This window comes from Mytilus trossulus, unplaced genomic scaffold, assembly GCF_036588685.1.
Source record: "Mytilus trossulus isolate FHL-02 unplaced genomic scaffold, PNRI_Mtr1.1.1.hap1 h1tg000453l__unscaffolded, whole genome shotgun sequence".
Lineage (NCBI taxonomy): Eukaryota > Metazoa > Mollusca > Bivalvia > Mytilida > Mytilidae > Mytilus > Mytilus trossulus.
The window spans coordinates 54,178-77,113 of NW_026963368.1; the positions used below are offsets into that span (position 1 = coordinate 54,178).

The window sequence follows — 22,936 nt, forward strand, 5'->3', positions numbered from 1 at the left end:
CCGTATTAGGTCACTAGCACACTATGTACTGAACTAATAATATATATATATATATTATTTTCTTTGACTGTATGTTACATTAATTTGTAGGATAATTTAGCTAATCTGTAACAATAACATCTTCATGTCTTATATATCATGTACTGTAGTACGCCGCTAGATTAAAACTGACGAGGAAAGGTAACACACGGCCAGCGAAAGCTCTTTTTTTGAGAGCCCAGGTGGTCGTGTGGTCTAGCGGGACGGCTGCAGTGCAGGCGATTTAGTGTCAAGATATCACAGTAGCATGGGTTCGAATCCCGGCGAGGGAAGAACCAAAAATTTGCGAAAGCAAATTTACAGATCTAACATTGGGTTGATGTTTAGACGAGTTGTATATACAGTATGTACACAGCCATGTATCACCATCATTGATGGCGATCCGATGGATACATCTGTTGTAGTAGAGTTGTCACTGACTCAGACGTACTTATAAATATAATTATTTTCTGTGACTGTATATTTATACATTAATTTGTAGGATCCTTTACTATAGATAATTTAGCTGATCTGTAACAATAACATCTTCATGTCTTATATATCATGTACTGTAGTACGCCGCTAGATTAAAACTGACGAGGAAAGGTCCCACAGGGCCAGCGAAAGCTCTTTTTTGAGAGCCCAGGTGGTCGTGTGGTCTAGCGGGACGGCTGCAGTGCAGGCGATTTGGTGTCACGATATCACAGTAGCATGGGTTCGAATCCCGGCGAGGGAAGAACCAAACATTTGCGAAAGCAAATTTACAGATCTAACATTGTTGGGTTGATGTTTAGACGAGTTATATATATATATATGTTCATGTGTTAGAAAAACTTTATCTAGATTATAAGTTTGAATTTTGTAACTGATTAAATGTGTACTGTACCATGTTTATTAAAATTAAGTTCAATTCTGTAATGCAATTATAACCTAGCTTTATACTCAATACACATGTGAGATTTATCCTTTTTCATTTCTTAATACAGGTATATGGTGTCATCTAAGAATGACCTAATTCAAATGCATACATGTATGTATTTCCTTACATGATATAATGACATGAAATGCATGAAAATTATATATACATGTAACTGTATACAAGTATTTCTATAATCAGAGACATATAATACAATTAATTATGTTAAATGTAACACTGAGGTTTAAAACTGGCTGCGTGATATTACGGGCCGGATTTCGCCGAGTTGCCAATCTCTTGTATTATATGATGTCTCTGATATATAACATATAAATAAACCAAAGTATACTGATGTGTATCACTACAATATAATAGTCGTTACGTTGAGGATGAATTTCTTCATCCACGCACGAACTTGTCCCAGAAAAAAAATTATATTTGTAACTACATTAACCCTACTTTCAGGTATAGAGATGTGATTTTTTTTTCAAGTTTCTAAGACAAGTGCTTATCGGACCATCCACAAAAACTTGTGGTCATCCGATGTTCAGCACCTTCAAGTAACATGGTACACGACGCGCTTGAGTATCGGATGATATAACGGGAATGGTATTCAAGCAATGTTTTTTTTCCTTCAAGCCTTTTCCTGACAAACAGTGCTCTTTAATTGATGTAATTTTTCAATTAAAAAGACCAGAAAATTTACAGAAATTAAACTTGTGGTGTAAGAGAAATATCTTTAGACAATGCAGTTCGAGCCATGTCCATAACTTTGCATTACAAATAGAGAATTAATGAGTTTCATAATATACTTATTTAAGATTTCCAGAAAACCATGGGTAATTTAGTAGTAGTTGCCTTCCAAACGGTAGTGATTCATTCGGTACTTTAAACGATGGTTGAAAATGTGCGTTTAGAAAGGGTTTACATGTAACTAACTAACTAACTAATTTTATTCAGTATAAAATCCAGTACAAAAGGATCATCGCTGAAACACATGAACACATATAAAAAAAACATATAAAAACAAAACAACAATAAAACATACACAACAGCCAACAATTTTGACACTTATAACAAGCAAGAGACAAAACTCACACTTCAATATTATGCAATTATTCCCACTGATGAATGTCTAATCAAAATACATTTGTCTATATATATATAAGAAATCTGGTGAGAACATCAGTCTCCGAATAGTTCATTAACAGTGGCGGATCCAGAAATTTTCATAAGTGGGGGCCCACTTTTGCCTAATCCGAGGGGGCCCGATTTCGTCACGCTTCAGTGATTCCCTAAATAAGCAGCCAAAATTTTTTCTCATAAAGGGGCCACTGGCCTGCCCCCCCCCCCCCCTAAATCCGCCTCTGATTTAATATTTAAATTTATCAAAATTATCTAAATTACAAGAGCATGGTATAATATTAACAATGTCATCATATAACTTTTCCCTCTCATCTTGGTAGAGGTTGCATTCACATATAAAATGAAACTCATCTTCAATTTTGTTATCAATACAATGTTAACATATTATTTGATCCAAAGGTGTATTATTATATCTGCCTTTTTCAATGTGTAAATTGTAGTTAGAAATTCTTAATTTACATAATTGTCTAATATATTGTTTTGAGATATTTAACTTTGTATACTTGAAGTCTCAGGTTTATATTATTTTTTAACTTGTAATATGTGCGTAGTTTGTTTTGCTTTTCACCTAGCTGACAAACATGAGAACAAATAATTTCCATATCTTTCTTGTAATATCTTTTTCACTGCAGATATGAGTTTCCCTTCTGGCATAGTTCCTTTATTATTCCAAACATGGTCAAAATGGATGAATTTGAGAAACTGAAAAATGTGTTTTTTGAAGGTACATGGAAAGAAATGTATAATAAGGATAATACCTGCTTTTAATGTAGTTAATTGAAAGTAAAATGTTTAGCATCTTTTCATGATTAATTTGTTTTCCTTTACGCAAATTTACACGTCAAACATTGTTTTGGCATAATTGTTGACGAAGTATAGAGAAATTGTTATCATTATACAATATCCGTCGTGAAGTTGTCATTGATTTAGACATATACGATAACGATAACAAAGCGCATGAATATTAGCACTCGTTTAATTCACACGGCACTAACGTTTTTTTGGTTTTTCCAGTTTCTGATCATTTTGATCATTTTGTGTGTTGTGTGTATAAGTATCGGGTGTAGGTATACAGAAATAAACAAATATAGAGAGGTAAGATATATACCTATCCACAAACGTAACTTTTGTATTTAGTTTTGTTTATAATTACAGTTCAGTAGATTTTACTTATCATGCTTATTCGATATAAATTTTACCAAAAATACCTTAAAAGGTGTATTTGTGGATGTATATATATATTTACAAAACATAGAAGCTTACACATGTTTGGTTGTTAATAATTCATTTTCAATTGAGAAATAGAACATCAAAATGTCCAAGGAGTGACGTAAATATACTAGTAATACAGTGTATACATGTCAAAAGTACTAGTATATTTACGTCAGTTAAAGGGCCCTATAAAGAGCGTTCATCACATTACATACAAGTAAAGCATATGCGATTAGACGAGACATATATATAACTAACCTGTATTATTACTGATCTATTTTTACACCTTATACATTATGTATCAGTATTGTTAAAACTTGTGACACTTGAAGAAGGCCATTTGTTGAGCCGAAATATTTGTCAACACGATTTAATAACACGATTTTCGTATTATAACATCTTATATCAGTACCGTTGTGCAAATCTTTAGACTGATATATATATATATACAGTAAGAAAACAACACCGTTTATCAGTGTATATTAAATATAAGTAAAGGGGGTAGGTTGCTTACACGTAAAAAAAACGTTGAACGCGAAATAATTTCTGTCATGAACGTTGCACGAAAAATAAAGACTTTAGTGTGAATCTTTTGTGACTGATTTACTGTCCTCTTGTATAGATCTACTAGTATACAAACTCTCGGACCCCGTTCACACTAGGCCATTTTTATTGATTTAAACTGGACCGGTTCACTTTAGATCGGTTAAAGGGCTAATATGAACGCTTTGAATCGATCTCCAATCGATCTAAACTAAAACACCAATAGAGGTAGTTTAGTTTGAATCGATCTAAAGTAAACCGATCTTACTTTAAATGTGAACGCAGAGATCAGTTTAAACTAGTACGATTAAATCGGAAACAATGTATGCGCATGTATAGCGGCAAAACAATCTCAGAGGTTCGTTGTTTAGCCCATAATTCTCCATTAAAAGACCTTTTAAACAAACTAAAACATGTTGTCTTCGCCGTAGCATAGATTTGCGAAATCTGTGTCTTCTTTTCTTATGTCGATTTATTTTCTTTGCAGAAACCGCAGTATTTCCGGCGTCGTGTTGTAACTTCGTTGCTCCAGTATTTTTTTCAAAATTAAAGAAAACTGCAATAACACCAGTATAAAAATTTTAACTTGTGATTCAAGAGAAACAATAACTTTATCCAATTTTTTTTTCAAGTGTGTGTATCAGTGTATCAACACATGAATTTGATAAATCAGTTCTTTTTTGCCAATATAATCACATAATCATTAAATATTTGCTTATCTTTAGTAATCAAATAATCATAAACTAAAAATACAGTCCTAGGTAATCAAATAATCATGAAATATTTGGCTTAATAATCAAATAATCATTAAAAAAACGGCCAAGTAATCACATAATCAAAAACCCCATGAGGGCCCTCCAGGGTCAAATTTGTTTCCCTTTTTGTGGAGAAGAACTAGAAAACTTTCATTCCAGGTCTTTGGAAATTTTCCACTAGTAAAAATAAAATTAAATAATTTATGAAGTGGTTTAATTATTACTGGTACAACATTTTTCAGCATTTCATTTGAGATCATATCAGCAGATGAACTCTTACCATTACTGAGCAATCTAATAGCTGTTACTATCTCATCTGCATTTATTTCTGCGTTTATTTCATCTGATATAACATAATAATTTAAATTAGCTTTTAGTGATTCAAATTTGTGGACTACATTGCTTTGGTGATCATTGTAATCATGATCAGACTTATTAAGATTTTTTATAAAATTTAATAAACTCTTTTTGGGGAATATCATAACAGATTTATCTTTTAATTCTGATTGCTTACTAAGTTTGTTCAAAATCTTCCAGAAAACCTTGGGATTCTTTTCACATGTGTTACTTAGTTCTGAGCATATTTTTCTTTTATATGTTTTTTCTTCATATTTACAAAGTCGTCTAAATTTTGACCGGAATGAATAAAACTTTTTCGTACTCTGCATTTTCATGTTGAACGTCAAATAAAAAAACGGCGATCACGTTGCAAGAAAATACCCTTTAATTACCACTTTAAATTTTAATTTTTATGTACCATACGCATTATATTTTTGTAAAAATATATAATATATCAAATGTATTCTATAATTTTCTTCATTTCTGTCATGTTATTATCTTTGAAACAAAAGACACGTGTACTATTTACCAACCAATCAGCAACAGATCCGATTTTTAGTGAGACCCACCGAAACCAGAAAACGAAGGGATGGCTTTTAGGCAGTTGAACTCAAAAAATGACAAACCACACAACATTGATCTTTCTTACACGAAAGGCATGGAAGTAGAAGATTATGTAAGAAGAGAAATAATATGTTTTTGCAAGAAACACTTTAGAATAATTTATCATTGATGTCGGCGTGCCACTCGTTCTATAACTTAAGCTTCCATTTGCGCAGTTAAACATATCTTACAATGCGTTTTTGTTTTGATTCTGTATTTGCTTCATGAAATTTCCAGAAATAAGTCTACCATTCCATTATGACTGACACTGGAATTTCTTCGACGTCTTCTTGGAAAAGGGGGTGGGGTGGGGGGTCTGGAGGAGTCTTGATCCCGAAATCCCGGGCTTAAAAACATGAAATCCTGAGGTCCAGAATTTCTAAATATCCTATTCCCCCCTCCCCCTTCTTGCTTCTTGCTTTTGTAGTCAAAATAATTATGAGGTATAGGAAGGCTATTTAAAATTTTTGCTTTGACCTTTGGTGTCGATGCAATTTAAGTGTCAAAGAAAAAAGTTATAATAGCTTTTCAAGATGTCATAATTATTTTGAATACTTGCTTTTGTTGATAACATTGTAGTCAGAGTAATCGTCCAAGTCTGTGTTCACAGAAAAGCTTGCTGTAACTCTATGCAAGTATTATAAAAAAACATACATGTAGTTCATGTAGTTATTGATGTTTTTTTTCTTCAATAAAAAACTTAAGGTGGTACCCAACACTTTCACTAAAATTAATTTAGCTCGTTTAATTTTCATAAAATTTTGTCAAAGTATTTACTTTGACACTTGAACCAAAATATAAAAAAAAAAAAAATTTTGAATCAACCGTTTTGTCAGAAAAATTACACTGGTTATATAGCAATTTGACAACCACCAATTTTGATCATTGAGAAGCTTAATATTCCTTTTATAACACAACGTAATTAAAACGTTTAATTGACTTTACAGAGTTATCTCCCTGTAGTGTTAGGTACCACCTTAAAAAAAAAAAATAATGAAGCCATTAAGCAAGATGTTGTTTAATCATGAGAAAGTTAGAAGCAGTAAGAGGGAAAACTTTGGGTCCTTTTCATTAGTATCACTAATTATCACACATTCTTAGGTCGTTTTGCAGGAAACTATCATGCAGAATACTCAACTTGTTGAAACATGCATATAACATATCTTACACCTTAAAAACACTCACATTAATCAGGGACTTTCTATAATCTGATAATAGAGAGTTCCTGCATTAATTTGATCGAAAAAATACATACAAAAACCCCATGAAAATGTAAATTAGTCATAATAATATTTTGTTACAACCAGGCAAGGGGTAATCCTAATCAGTAATTGTAATCAATTACATTTTGCAGTGTAATCATATGTAATCAGTAATCATGTCATTTCTGATTACAAGTAATCATAATGTAAAAAACAGGTGTAATCATGATTACTTTAAGATTACTTTAAGATTACATTCATATAATTACTTGCTGATTACAAATCTTGTATATATATATATAAATAGTTTTTGATAGACAAGATGAAAATAAGAAAATGTAAGTTGAATGAAAAATCGTGAAACTAGTATTCACAATGATGGGACCTTGTTTCCTGTGATAAATTGTATCATCTATATAAAAAATTTATATAACCAAGTGTTTTATTTTGTTAACAGTTTACTTAAGGAAATTGCCTCTCCAATATTTCATTGTGAGATTGAGCTCTTGCCTTGAAAGCATTTTTTTCCTTGATTGAAAATTCTGATATTAACTCCAATTTCAGATAAGTTTACCCATTACTTTAACCAGTGTTCCAGCTAGGCCGTTTGATTTCAACAAAAATTGTATATGTGGGGTTCTTTGATATACAAAATGTATGCTTAATCTAACCATGCATGTATTTAGATTTTTGAATGTTTGGGCCTGGTTATCAGATTGGTCCACATTGAGGTCTACAGGGTCCAAAATGGGAACTTTATTTGATTTCATCAAAAATTGAATTTTTGGGGTTCTTTGATATGCTGAATCTAACCATGTCTTTAGACTTTGGATATTGGACCATAATAGGTATTGTCCAATTTAAAATTTAAAGTTTTTAAGTTTAAGTTCTTAGTCAACTATTTAATCACAATCCAAATTCAGAGCTGTATCAAGCTTGAATGTTGTGTCCATACTTGCCCCAATGTTCAGGGTTCAAACTCTGCGGTCGTATAAAGCTGCACCCTGCGGAGTATCTGGTTGAGCCTGCGATTAACTGTAAAAGTAGGTGAGACACTGGGTCCCGCAGAACCCTTATGAATATGAGCTCCCTTTCCTTTCTTATAAATTTTAGATTTTACGTATCCAAGTTATGGAGTTCTATTCACACAAAAAGGGGATTTCCAAGTTTTCAGACAATAACCCAACAATGCATTCTCCAACTTGCAAGACATTTTGGTGAATTGTTTATGTCTATTGACATGATGTAATTTTCAAATTTAATATTTTCAAGATTTTTCATTTTCAAGTTACCAAATGGTTACAGGGATTAAACTTTTATTCTTAAAAAAATTGAATTTACCAGTTTTAGGACAATGACTTGAAAAGGCAGTATCTCTTTAAGGGGCACTAACTCCCAAATTCATGTTCACCTATTTGACTCAAATTCTAATATATTGTTTGTAACAATATAAAACATTTTTCCAAACAATCTCAATAAGATTTGTTTCGTAAGAATTTTAGCCAAGACGCCATCTAATTAACTAGTCAGTTGACCTTCTATGACTTTATAAGCGATGTAAACATAAACATTAGATATAAAAAGATTAAGCAACCCGTGCAATTAGATTTTTATAGGTCTCTTAAATTTTGTTTTATATATTATAAATTATAAATTTATGTTTATCATCGTTTTTACCTTTGTAAGAAATATTTTTTGAGGATCGAATTAGTCAGTCAAATTATTTACCTTTGTTTCACATTCAATATTGACATTCTTTTCCTTTAAATAACCATACACGGGCAATGCATGCATATTCTATCTCTTTTTACGCGGTTAAATTGGAGTCGCATGAATATGGATTTAATAAGGACGAGTTTTTCACTTGCAAGTGAACAATTCATTATCAATGTTTATTAGCTTTATTTGACAAAATTGAACCATTTTAGCTGATAAAAGCAAATTATTATTTCACTACTTCACCTTCATTAATGATTGAACAAAAAAAAATCATACTTTAGATTTTTTATATATATATATCTCATAGCTAGTGCCCCTTTCAGGGATTTTATTCATTAAAAAGGGAAAAATTTTCAAGTTTTGGGACAGTAACTCAAAAAAAGCCCGCCCCATTCTGTATGTATGTGTCTGTAATTCAGTGGTTGTCATTTGTTTATGCATTCCATATTTGTTTTTTGATCATTTATTATACATACATAAGGCCCTTAGTTTTTTTGTTTGAATTGTTTTACATTGTCATTTCGGGGCCTTATAAAGCTGACTATGCTGTATGCACTTTGATCATTATTGATGGCAATATGGTGACCTATACTAAGTTGTTTATTTCTGTGTCATTTGGTCTCTTGTGGAGGGTTGTCTCATTGGCAATCATACCTGATCTTTTTTATATTTTCATCAATTCTATTTCTAAATTTCTAATATGACATTGAGAAGTAATAGAACTTTATTCTTTGAAAATATGACAGGTGTTTCATGCGCTCATGACACCGCTGTTTATTGATTTATGTTCTTTTATAACATTTTATGCAAGCAGGGGCATCAACTGTGTCCATTCCCCATTTATTTTTAGCACTCTGTTCCAAAGGAATGGTGAGCTTTTGCCATCACTTTGCATCGATCATCGTATGTCGTCTTCGGTCTGGTGTAAACTATTTCAAACATCTTCTCCTCTGGAACTACTGATCAAATTCTGTTTTGTCTAAAAACATGGCTGCCATGGCTAAAAATATAACAATGGGGAAAATGCAGTTTTTGGTGACTTAGAGCGGCTATTTATCTACTTTAATTGAATTCATATAATTAGACTTAAACATGTTAAAGAAAAGAAATGTTCTCTCTTAATATAGTTTTTATGACAATAGGCAAAAAATAACACTTAAGAGGCTTTGAGAGCCTATCAGTCAACTGTTATTTTTTGCTTAAAATCTTTCCACAATGATAATTTTGCTTTTCAATATATATTATAAGAGTGTCTTAAAAATTCCATATCAATATTCTTTTATTTGTATCCGTCATATTTTCTTCTAAGATTTATTAAAATGTCAAACAGTCAGAGCTCAGACATAAATAAGTCTGAATCTGCTTTTGACTCACAGAGGTCTAAAATTGTTAGTTTTTGGATTTGTCTCCCTTTAATGAAAGACAAAATACAACTTAAATAAGTCAAATACTGTTAAGCAAGAAATAATTGACCAGAATCAAAAAGTTGCAAATATCGACATCTACAAGTTGATAAGTTATCAAAATTGGTTAACTTCAAGACCCACGCATATATTTATAAAAAGGTCATGCATCTAAATCAAATAATGTCAATGACAACATTGAAAGAATGCTTTGTCTTCTATAGAAAAATATGAATGAGAGTCTAAAAAATCAGAGATAATGTTAATTAATCTTACAAAAAAAACACCTGGAACCACACTTAATGAGGTAAAACATCTGTGTTTAGTAAGGATGTGGAGCACCTGGTTAACCATATTAAGTCAGTGTCAGTAACCTAAATTATGTCAGATATTTAATCACTATTCATATCCACAGGTGTATATCAAGCTTGTATGTAGTGTCCATACAATGAACTTGCCCAAAGTGTTCAGGGTTTCAACCTCTTCGGTCATATTAAGCAGAGCATTTTATTTTTTACTGTATAATTTTAAGCTCCCACCATTTTACAGTATCTTCAGCCTTAAGCTTCTTGTGATATGTTATATTTTACTTAAATAATCTAATAACTTGAAAAATTATGGTATAAAAGTAGACTTGTTGTGTTGGTTAAAAAGCTACCTATGTAGCCGATCTCAGAAAGTTGTCTTAAAAGATTCACTTTCAAAATTTGGAAAATTAAACGCCGGTGTGCCTCAGGATTCGGTATTAGGACCATTATTGTTTTTGATATATATTAATGATATAGCTGATGGTTTTTCTGGATTTGGGAGGTTTTTTGCAGATGACACTTCAATAGATGATACTGCTCCTAATGAATACATTTTAAGAAATTTAATCAGCGCAGATCTTGTTTATTTAAATGCGTGGTCAAACAGATGGCTAGTGAAGTTTAACCCAAATAAAACAGATATGATATTCAGTATGAAAACTATACAAAGTTTAGAGCCAGTTCATACGCATACACATCTTGGTGTCATATTTAGTAGTGATTGTAAAGGGAGTAAGCATGTTGATAAGCTGATAGAAAAAACTTCGAAGCAGCTTAATGTTTTATGAAAACTCAAATTTTGACTTAAAGGGAAACTTCGCAAAAAAATCAAAAATTGATATTATGTTCATTCTGTATAAAAATGCTCAAATTCATAGATATTAAAGTTTTATTCCGCTAGATAAGCGATCACCATCGATTTTAAATTTAGAGTATCAATTCTCAGCGGTCAGCCATTTTGTGTTCTTTCCCGATTAATAAAAACGATATGTCTATAAACCACAAAGAAACAAAACTACAGTAACCGATGTAGTCGTAATTGCGTGTCGATATCTTGTCAATCGTACGGTTGTTTTATCCGACTAACTAACTTGATACGGAAAATATTCTTATTTTTTTTAAATTACCATGGTCTGTTGTTTTTAAACTGTTGATATTGGAATTAGGTGAAAAGTCAAAGTTGAAATCATAAATAAGTGTTCCGTGAAAATTGTTTTCGAAAATCTAATTTGTTCATAATTCTTTAAAGTAATAAACTTTTTTCAAATATATTTTGATCTTCCCTCATCTGATCACCAGCATGGCTAAAGGTATTACTTCCAAAGGTATTGTGAGGGGTGTGAGGTGACACGTCCAGGTATTCAAGCGATTTCCTGTCGGGCTTGCAAGTTCATGCATCGTTTCACTTCTGCAGGTATTGATCAGTGTACACGGCTGATAACTTATAACTTATAACTTTCCATTTTGAACTATCAGATGTATAATATACAACTCTGTCTTACTTGTCATTACTAAACTCATACGCTTGTTTATAAATAACATTTCTGGTGTAAAGAATATTATTCATAAAAATATAAATAATATCCAAAAAATAAGATTTGATGAAATTAAAATCTATTTAAATATTTTTTCCAAGGGTGAATTTGGGAAAATGTAATAAATACTCATTGTCAATAGTGAAGGACAGATTGGAACAAACCAGAAATATTGATTTAAAAAAATGTACGCACTTGCCGACGATTCGTTTATACGACTGGATAGAAAGTTACGGAACTATAGCGCAATTTAAAATATATACATGTATACATTGAACATAAGAAAAAAACATATATTTTGAATAAATAGGGGTAAAAGTGTTGTAAAAAGACTAGTCCACGTATGCCAACAGTATGTAATCATCGAATGTCGATAGACTATTGTATACCAGAAGAAGAAGAGAACCAATTTGATTTAAATTCAGGTCGATGTATAACTTTTGCTTTGGTTCATTGAAGCTGTGGACCTAGTAAAATCACAGATTTATATTTCAATAAGATTGTTCATGAACAAAGGAAGGAATTCGTCATCACAATTGTTATATATGCCACTGGACGAACACTAAATATCCCCAGGGGATGTGAATATTTTGCTGGGAAACTTTAGAGTATCAAAGTTTCAAATTATTTTCGGGATTTATTTTCTTTCTTGGTATTCAATAACAGAAAAATAAATAAATTACTTGTCCGCTAAATAGGGGTATTCTTGTCAGATAAAAGACTTTTAGTTATATTTAAAAAATAGGGAAATATGACATTAAATTGGTTCTGTCTTTTTTTTAAACATCGTTAAAACACTGAGATGTGTGTCCTATAAGGTGAACGCCACAAGAACCCTGTAATACTAGTACGAGAGTATAGCATGTAAACATTCCTTCTCAATAATATGGTTGTATTGGAAATCTTTTCATACAGATTGACAACTCATTGTCCGATATGCATGTAATATTTGCCACATGACGCCCATAGTTCTTTCTACCATCATCATCTTATTCTTTGATATTGCTGTAAACATCGATGGTTCACACCCAAACAAAATGGGAGTAAGGGACCTCCAGAGCTTCTCCGTGTTATATACTTGTGAAATATATCTGAGACGAAATTTCTGTATTGAAATGAATCTACATCTCACAAACAGGATTTTCAAATAACGATTTTGAGTAATCACCTTACAAACCAATATAAACGTATGGCAAGATATAACCATGAAGGGATTTAGTTTTTGTCAGACGCAAGAACTCATCACTATATCATAAACATATACGTATATATATGCATACAGTTTCAAATATCAAGAACAAGCGGTCGATGTCGATAGTCCGTTTTCTAACTGTTCAGAGTTAGACATGTCACTTGTTCATTCTTGGAAGCCTTCATATTCCCCGTCTAACGATGGGAACTCTTTCTGATTGTGTTGATTATAAATGCTTGTATGGTAATTCTGTCGTTTATCTGTACAAGCGGTTGCATTTCCTCTCCTTTCCCAACAAACAAACGAACGAACGCTACTAGTCTGCTTTCTCTGGAGCTCATCCTCAATGGCTCTTATATGTCAGGAAACTTACATGTATACTAATAATGATTGTTTCAAGAACAACGATGTATGGACGAACTATTCTAAATTCGTCAATATCATTTATGCATGACTAAAATATAACTTTTATTACAACTACTGTATTACTTATTTGGATTAATGACGGCTATCATGTTCAACATTGCACAAATATTATCATAGAATTTAAAAAAAAAAACCTCAAAAATCCTCAAAAGAAATAGTGCCTTAGCTTAGATAATTGGTATTCTTTTCACAAAAAGTTCGTGTAAATGATTGTCAAATGAATTTAATTATGTAAGAATAAAATGTTAAAAAGAAACTAAAAATGCATGTTGTATGTTGTATTTTTTTTGTCAATTAAAAACTTTAAAATTGCAATAGTTTTATTAGCATTTAAACACAGCCAGATTTGAATACAAGTTAAGAAATTCCGGTAAAGTCAATGATATCAAACAGATCTACAATGGTATATCAAATTGGGTAATATTGCATTTAGTTTTTATTAAAGATTAAAACTACTATTGTTTGCTTCATATTTGAATCTTTACGCCAATTGCCGCTAAGAAAGTAATGAAAAATTGTTTCCTTTTATTTTTATACTCTTTCGGAATTACGAATCTGAATTTTATTTTCAATTAATTTACACAATTTAATTATTGTATCTTTATTCTCATCGTGTATTAAATCTTAGTGTATTAACATCGTGACAGCATACTCTTTCTAATCCTTTCTGTTTATCCTTTCCAAATAACAACATTTATACCTGTGTACACTTGAACTCACACCTGCGGCTAAATAGCTACAAGGTAAACGAATTGACCTCAAGCCGAGAAATATACAGTGACCTTTACAAAATAATATACACACTCTGCTCACACATTAGTTGCATTGAAATGATTATCAAAACAATAACGGTAAATAGAACTGAAATATTTTCAGTCCAATATCAGTAAAAATGTTCAATAAATATTATATGAAAAAAATCTCAACAATAATTAATTAAATTTATTCAAAAACATTTACTAGAGATAATTTTATAGGAGTTTAATTCAATCAATACACAACGGTATATGCATATTCATTTTCGTTCATTCTTATATTGTGGTTAATAACTACGACCATTCGTCAGTTGTGCGCTTTTAATTACGTATATTGTCGATAAGCTATAAGAGTTAAACAGATTTTATTTTTTCCCAGAATTCAATAAATCGGGCTAATACGTCACGACCCACTCGAGAATTCCACCAAAAAAGTTACAAATACTTGATTTTCTCCGTTATTAGAAGGAATATAAATTTAAAACTTTGCAAATGTGTATTTTATGTTAAGATGAACATAATTAGATGATAAGTAAAAAATCGCGGAATTTCCCTTTAAGAGGGAATATTTGGAAAAAATTTATATGACTTTTATTCGGACAATTTTGGAGTATTCGTCAGAAGTATGGGACAAACAAATTCTGATCGATTGGAAAATATCCAAATCGAGGCTGCTCGAATAGTTACCGGATTAACAAGTTACGCTAGACGGAACAGTATCTATTTAGAGACAGGATGGGGAAAATTAAGCGTCAGACGGGAGGTTAAAAAATTATCTATGTTTTATAAGATTATAAATAACCAAGCGCCAGATTATTTTCATGATTTGGTTCTGGATTTTGTATCCGATATTTGTAATTATAATTTGCGTAACAGTCAAAATATTACTATTCCCATAAATCATTTATCAGCAACAACAACAACAACAACAATACTTTATTTTAAACAACAACAATACTTTATTTTAAGAGGGTTACAAAGTTAGCTATATAACTAATCTTCCCTGAGCATGTACATTAGTATAAAAAGTAAGTATGATAATGATGTTCAATACAACTTGATAAAATGTGATGAAATGTGATGAAAAAAATTAACATGACGACATGATCAGTTTTTAATATTATTGATACTGTTACAGCTAGGTTGATTTCAATGAATGATCTGTTATTTTGTATTTGAAAAAAATAGAATCAGCTTATCAACAGTCTTATTTTCCGTCATCTATTGCACTGTGGAACTCTTTAGACTTAAGTATAAGACATATTCCTACATTTTCCTTTTTTAAATTAAACTTGCATAAACTATACTATAGAAATAATAAATCTCCGAGATTTGGTTCTTTAGGAGATCGTTTGTATTCTGTTTTACACACAAGGCTGCATAACAGATGTAGCGCACTGCGTGCTGACTTGTTCAAAGCAAATTTGATACAAAATACAAATTGTTCATGTGGTTTTATTAATAAAAATGTTGAACACTATCTATTATATTGTATTAATTTTTCAGCTCAGAGAAATCTGATGTTTAACGAAATTAATGTCTTTAATGTAAATTTACTATTGATTTATTATTATTTGGTAATCATGCTTTAATCGAATGATCTTGATGAATATTTACTGTTATGTTTTGTTATCAATAACGATTCAATGGATTTTAACGAAAGAATATAAGAATAAGTTTCAAATCTATTCTTACCATTGTGCAACTGACATCCTTTTCGTAAACTTGGATAATACATGTAATATATTCAGATTCCACGCTTTATAATGAGAAAAACACGCACACTTATTAAAGTTATGTCCACAAGAAAAAATTTGCGCATATATAGGTAATTCCACTAACTTTTCGGTGTGTTTGTGTCATATTTATACTGTAAAAAGATGCACTGGATTAAAATCCATTGATTCGCCTCAAAAAGTTTCCTTTTGTTTTCATGTCTTATACTTAAATTATTTGTTAGTATGAAATATTTGATGTATTCATTAATTAATGTATATTTTGTTTTTGTTTTGGAGAAGACGTTACTAAGTTGTAAAACTTGTGTCTGATCTTTTTGTCATTTTGAACAATAAAATATGTTTAAACTAAACTAAACTTAAATAATCTTAACTTTTATTTTTTAGGCATGGATGGGTAATTACAATCAAAGAGCCTTGCTGGTCAGGGTTCTATGCTGTTCAGAAGACACACAATGTTACAGGTCACAGGACAATATTATTGAAAGTGTAAAATTTTTTACTAGAGAAAAGGACCAGTCTGAGGCATCAGAAGAAGTATACGATTGTCATGATTCCTTTGAACAAAGACCCTTGGATATTTTTTATGAGACAATAAACACTTTTTTGGAACCATTTGAGCAATCTGATATTACATCAGAATTCTGGAAGGACATTATCAGATGTTTAGAGCTATACGACTTTAAATATGAAAAAGTTGACAAAGTAGAATTTTGGTTACCCCAAAATAATCCAATGTCTGATAAGGACTTAGAAGAGGCATATGCAAAGTTGTCAATAGGTAAAATATTTAATATGTAATAATTTATACACATACAATGATACATGTACATGTACACTTTTCTCATCAAAATTGTTCTTTCTATTTAATAACTTAAACATGCTTATATAGATAAAGGAAGATGTGGTGTGAGTGCCAATGAGACTACTACCCGTCGAAATAACAATTTAAAAAAGTAAACCATTATAGGTCAATGTATGGCCTTCAACACGGAGCCTTGGCTCACACCGAACAACAAGTTATAAACCACTTGACCAATTTGCTTTAAAAAAATTAATATGTTAATGAATTATATGGCTGTGCAGGATGTATGAATAAGTAACCATGTCTGGTTACAATAGGGAAGAGTCAGAGGTCCGTGCAACAATTCTTTTGTGTGGCAAGCATGATTATGTAAGGGAGAAAAATTCTGTCCCTATTTTTAGCTCACCTGGCCCAAAGGGCCAAGTGAGCTTTTCCCATCACTTTGCGTCCGTCATCGTTAACTTTTAAACCAAACTTGGCCACAATCATCATTGGGGTATCTAGTTTAAAAAATGTGTGGCGTGACCCGGCCAACCAACCAAGATGGCCGCCATGGCTAAAAATAGAAAATAGGGGTAAAATTGGGTTTTTGGCTTATAACTCAAAAACCAAAGCATTTAGAGCAAATCTGACATGTGTAAAATTGTTTATTAGGTCAAGATCTATCTGCCCTGAAATTTTCAGATGAATCGAACAATCCGTTGTTGGGTTGCTGCCCCTGAATTGATAATTTTAAGGAAATTTTGCTGTTTTTGGTTATTATCTTGAATATTATTATAGATAGAGATAAACTGTAACAGCAATAATGTTCAGCAAAGTCAGATTTACAAATAAGTCAACGTGACCGAAATGGTCAGTTGACCCCTTTAGGAGTTATTGCCCTTTTTAATCCATTTTTAACCATTTTTCGTAAATCTTAGTCATCTTTTACAAAAATCTTCTCCTCTGAAACTACTGGGACAAATTAATCCAAACTTGGCCACAATCATCATTGGGGTATCTAGTTTAAAAAATGTGTGGCGTGACCCGGCAAACCAACCAAGATGGCTGCCATGGCTAAAAATAGAACATAGGGGTAAAATGGGTTTTTTGGCTTATAACTCAAAAACCAAAGCATTTAGAGCAAATCTGTGAGGTGTAAAATTATTTATCAGGTCAAGATCTATCTGCCCTGAAATTTTCAGATGAATCACACAACCCGTTGTTGGGTTTGCCCCTGAATTGATAATTTTAAGGAAATTTTGTTGTTTTTGGTTATTATCTTGAATATTATTATAGATACATGTATAGATAAACTGTAAACAGCAATAATGTTCAGCAAAATAAGATTTACAAATAAGTCAACTTGACCGAAATGGTCAGTTGACCCCTTTAGGAGTTATTGCCCTTTATAGTCAATTTTTAACCATTTTTCGTAAATCTTAGTTATCTTTGACAGAAATCTTCTCCTCTGAAACTACTGGGCCAAATTAATCCAAACTTAGCCACAATTATCTTTGGGGTATATAATTTCAAAAATGTGTCCGGTGACCCGGCCATCAAATCAATATGGCCACCACAGCTAAAAATAGAACATAGGGGTAAAATGCAGTTTTTGGCTTATAACTCAAAAACCAAAGCATTTAGAGCAAATCTGACATGGATAAAATTGTTTATCAGGTCAAGATCTATCTGCCCGGAAATTTTCAGATGAATCAGACAACCCGTTGTTGGGTTGCTGCCCCTGAATAGGTATTTTAAGGAAATTTTGCTGTTTTTGGTTATTATCTTGAATATTATTATAGATAGAGATAAACTGTAAACCCCCTAAGGAGTTATTGTCCTTTTCTAGTCAATTATTAACAATTTTCATAAAATTTGTAAATTTTTATTAACATTTTCCCCTGAAACTACTGGGCCAAGTTCTTTATTGATAAAGATAATTGTAAGCAGCAAGACTGTTTAGTAAAGTAAGATGTACAAACACATCACCATCACCAAAACACAATTTTGTCATGAATTCATCTGCTTCCTTTGTTTAATATTCACATAGACCAAGGTGAGCGACACAGGCTCTTTAGAGCCTCTAGTTTATATATGTGTACACACATTTTCAGCTGGTGGCTATAACAAGTCCTACCTTTTGAACCTATTTATATTACGTATTATGATCTCATTCAATGTATTTGAAATATTTGCCACTGCCATGGTCATGAAACTAATTCTATTTCCATCTTGCCCATGCATGTTGACTCAAGAGTGAAAGGAGACTTTAAGGATTTGTATAACACAACAAGGCCAATGAAACAACAAAAATGATTAGAAACTAGATTTGCTATTGCACATGTTGCAAGCAATAGTGGAGGATGTCATGATGTATTGGACATTGTCACAATAGCAGCAACTATTTTGAGTGTTCCAAAGTCAAATAGCCCATACTATACAATTAACATATCTTTTAGACCACCACCCCCACCACCCTTTTTAACTCACTGGGCTGAAGGACCCCATGTGAGCTTATGTCATTACTTGGCATCTGTCGTCGTCCGTCGTCTGTCGTCGTCCGTCGTCTGTCGTCATAAACTATTTCTAGTTTGGAATTTCCTCAGATGGATGACACACTTTCGAATGATCAATTTCATTTAATTTTGACCACATTTTCGCCATTTGGTGGCTATCTTGAAAATTTGAGGCACTTAGGGATTCTCGTTTTGGTGAATTTTATCAATGTTTGTCAAGTCATCTCCAAGAACTGTAAACTTGAAAAAAAATGTGAAATGTAAAGAATAACAATATGTCCTTCGTAACCTTTTCCAAAGGGTTGCCATAAAAATACAAAACACAAATCCAGGCTTTAAACATATATTAATATGCACATAATTTGATTTTCATATTTACTACAAATTTAAATTCAAAAGGCGTCAAAAGGAAAGACACACAGCTTTGCTTCAAGTTATGTTGTTTTGTGTGGCAAGTTAAGGAATTGACTCCCCCTTTCTATATTCTTTTTTTACATGTTTTATATATATTTTCAGAACAGAGGCACTATGTATCATCATTTAAGACAGCATTACAAACAGATATGACAAATGGACGGGCTAAAAATTGGATTGAGGTATTGATGAAAATACTCCTGACATGTCTTGGGAGTAATGATATGTGTGGCTCTACCACAAACATACATGACAGTATTAACACTGCATTGGAGACTGTTTTTGGCGATTTTGATACCCCGATCACCCAGATGGAGTATAATGCACCTTACTCTAGCACTCCATCAAGTACCTCTTCATCTTTGTTAAGCCTGTCTTCATTAAATCTGGAGTCATCAGTCGCTGAATCTTCTACAGGATATTTAGCAGATCACAGAGTTTCAAGGCACACAATAGTTCCAGATTACTGTGTCGTGCTGCCTGATTTTCCTGGTATCTTTCCAATAGTTTTTGAACTGAAACCTGCACACCGGGAGTCTCATGCAATTGTCCAAAATATACAACAAATGTTGTCCAAACTTTTCTTTCAGGATGTTGTGTTTGGCATTGTTGTTTCACCCAGATTATTTCAACTATCAGTAATTATTAAACAGGGAAAAGATCTTCATTTTGCAAGTACAAACAATATTTACATTTACAAAAGTAAGAATCAGGCTAAAATACTTGATTTGGGAGAGTTAAATAAAATGTGTACTTTTATTTATCAAGTGTTAAAGTGGGCAAGGACAACAAAATGCAGACTAGAAAATAATCTTCAGATATAGGGAGAATTGTCCAATTTTGATGGTGTTTACTTTTATATTTATTTATTGAATGTCAAAGTTTGTTAGGAAAACAAATTGCTTGTAGAAGAGGCGAAATTCTTGTAGGGACTGGTAAGGAAGTGTAATCTGTTCCCAAAGTTTTTTTATTCACCTACCGTAGAAGTTGAAGGGGACTTACCTTTGGACTCTGTATTTATGTCTGTCTGTCCATCCATCAGTCCGACAAGTCAATTTTCCACACTTTTTTCTTTATACTTACAATGACTTATGCCCATTTGAAATATAAAATATATGTGCAATACAGGGGACATTGGAACTCTGTTCTTTTATTAAGCTTATTTCAGATTTATTATGTTAACTCTCAGACAAAGTAATTTCTGTTTCTGTATACCGTAAATTGATTAGACTCTCTTCCCAATTTTTAATTGTGCTGGGCACTCATTATATTTATATAATTAGGTTGATTATAGTACATTTTCAAAGATCAATTTAAAGGTCAGTTTAGATTTGTAAAATCATATTTATTTTAATTTTATGAATATATACATGTATTTGTCATAAAATGATTAGTATGCCCCACCTCTGATAGTAAAGGGGAATAGTGTTTTCTGGTCTGTGCGTAGAATGCTTCTTTTTTTTTGGCCTTAAGATATTCAATTAACCCACATCTATCACTACAGCCTTATGCCTGACCTAATTTTGAATAATAAACCAGCTCTGATAAATCCAATCGATCTGTCTCAATTTTCTATCTATACTAAAAACATTTGTAATACAATTCTTTGCAAAATTCAAAATGTTCCTTGGTACAGAGTATGGATGACCAAAAGACAAAAATGAAGACAAAATAACAAAGAGATTGAAAAGCTATGGTTCATCAGATGGTAGAGGTGTAACAATACACTTTTGAGACAAACGATGTATGTATAGCAATGTGTCCTATTGTAAAGATAAAAAAAAGAATATGTGGTATTATTGCCAATGAGACAACTCTCCACAAGAGACAAAAAAGACACAGCAATTAACAACTATAGGAATTAGGATGTAGAATATATATAAGTTATAACCTTTTTAGGGAAAAATACACCATGCACAAATAGTAATAATCACACATGTACTTGCACCATTCTGTATCATAATATAATTAGCTGCCTTGCTATGTGAAGAGAAAATTAAACTGATGACGAATACAGTGATTCAGTATACAACATTAAATTGTTACATCTCTATAGCTATGAGATCACATTTGCTCAAATAAGGTACAACAGCTTTTATTTATTGAAATTTTGTTTTAAGGAAATGCTTTAATGAATTCGAAAAATTGCATTGTAACAACTATCAAATTGTAAATAATATGAAAATTTGTAATTAGAATGCTTTTACAGCATTGTTTTATATACTGTATATCAAGATAAATAATAAAGATGAATTCTATTTCGATTTGTCATGTACACCAAAATGTACTCCTGGATTATCATTCACATGGACCAAAGTTCTGTAGGATATACTTTATTTTAACCTATCCATCTACTGTACATCTGTCTGTCCATCACTTTATTAGTCAAACTCTGAGACAACAAAGCAACATTACGACTATGTAGATGTGCAGTTTGACAGCAAGTTTTTATCCAATTTTCTGTATTCCCCTGCCAATGCGAAGTGGTTATTAAATTTTACCCTTGTCTATCTGTATGACTGTCTGTCCCAAAATTGGTTTCCCTTCTCTAACTTGAGTTTGCATCAACCAAATGTAATACAACTTATACTTGTTTACACAATGTTTATTACCACTAAACACAGAGATTAAGTTTGAATTTTGGTATCATCACTCTAACCGTTCTAGAGTTATTAGATATAGAAAGATGTGGTGTTGGTGCCAATTAGACAACTCTTTTACCAAATAACAATTTAAAAAAAGTAAACCATTAAAGGTCAATGTACGGCCTTCAACACGGAGCCTTGGCTCACACTGAACAATTAGCTATAAAGGGCCCCAAAATTACTAGTGTAAAACCATTCAAACGGGAAAACCAACAGTCTAATCTATATTAAAAAAACGAGAAACGAGAAACACGTATAAATTACATAAACAAACGACAACTACTGTACATCAAATTCCTGACTTAGGACAAGTGCAAACATTTGCAGCAGGATTAAACGTTTTAATGGTACCAAAGGGCCAAGTGAGCTTTTCTCATCACTTGGCGTCCGGCGTCCAGCGTCGTTGTCCGTCGCCGTCCGTCGTCGTTAACTTTTACAAAAATCTTCTCCTCTGAAACTACTGAGCCAAATTAAACCAAACTTGGCCAAAATCATCATTGGGGTATCTAGTTTAAAAAATGTGTGGCGTGACCCCGCCAACCAACCAAGATGGCCGCCATGGCTAAAAATAGAACATAGGGGTAAAATGCAGTTTTTGGCTTATAACTCAAAAACCAAAGCAATTAGAGCAAATCTGACATGGGGTAAAATTGTTTATCAGGTGAAGATCTATCTGCCCTGAAATTTTCAGATGAATCTTACAACCCTTTGTTGGGTTGCTGCCCCTGAATTGGTAATTTTAAGGAAATTTTGCTGTTTTTGGTTA

At 32.1% G+C, this 22,936-nt stretch overlaps 1 protein-coding gene across 1 annotated transcript; it reads left to right on the top strand.

Moving 5' to 3' along the window:
• Window positions 1-5,478: 5,478 nt before the first annotated feature.
• On the top strand, window positions 5,479-21,783 carry LOC134702397 (uncharacterized). Its single transcript, XM_063563300.1, has 3 exons — window positions 5,479-5,605; window positions 16,196-16,589; window positions 19,628-21,783. The coding sequence occupies exons 1-3, from the start codon at window positions 5,519-5,521 to the stop codon at window positions 20,347-20,349; spliced, it is 1,203 nt and encodes a 400-aa protein (XP_063419370.1). The 5' UTR covers window positions 5,479-5,518; the 3' UTR covers window positions 20,350-21,783.
• The last annotated feature ends 1,153 nt before the right edge of the window (window positions 21,784-22,936 follow it).

What these genes read in the sequence shown, in the direction of transcription:
- LOC134702397 (XM_063563300.1), top strand. Translation starts at nt 5,519, where the DNA reads ATGGCTTTTAGGCAGTTGAACTCAAAAAATGACAAACCACACAACATT. An exon ending in GCATGGAAGTAGAAGATTAT is followed by an intron (nt 5,606 to 16,195) that starts GTAAGAAGAGAA and finishes TTTATTTTTTAG; the next exon opens with GCATGGATGGGTAATTACAA. An exon ending in ATATGCAAAGTTGTCAATAG is followed by an intron (nt 16,590 to 19,627) that starts GTAAAATATTTA and finishes ATATATTTTCAG; the next exon opens with AACAGAGGCACTATGTATCA.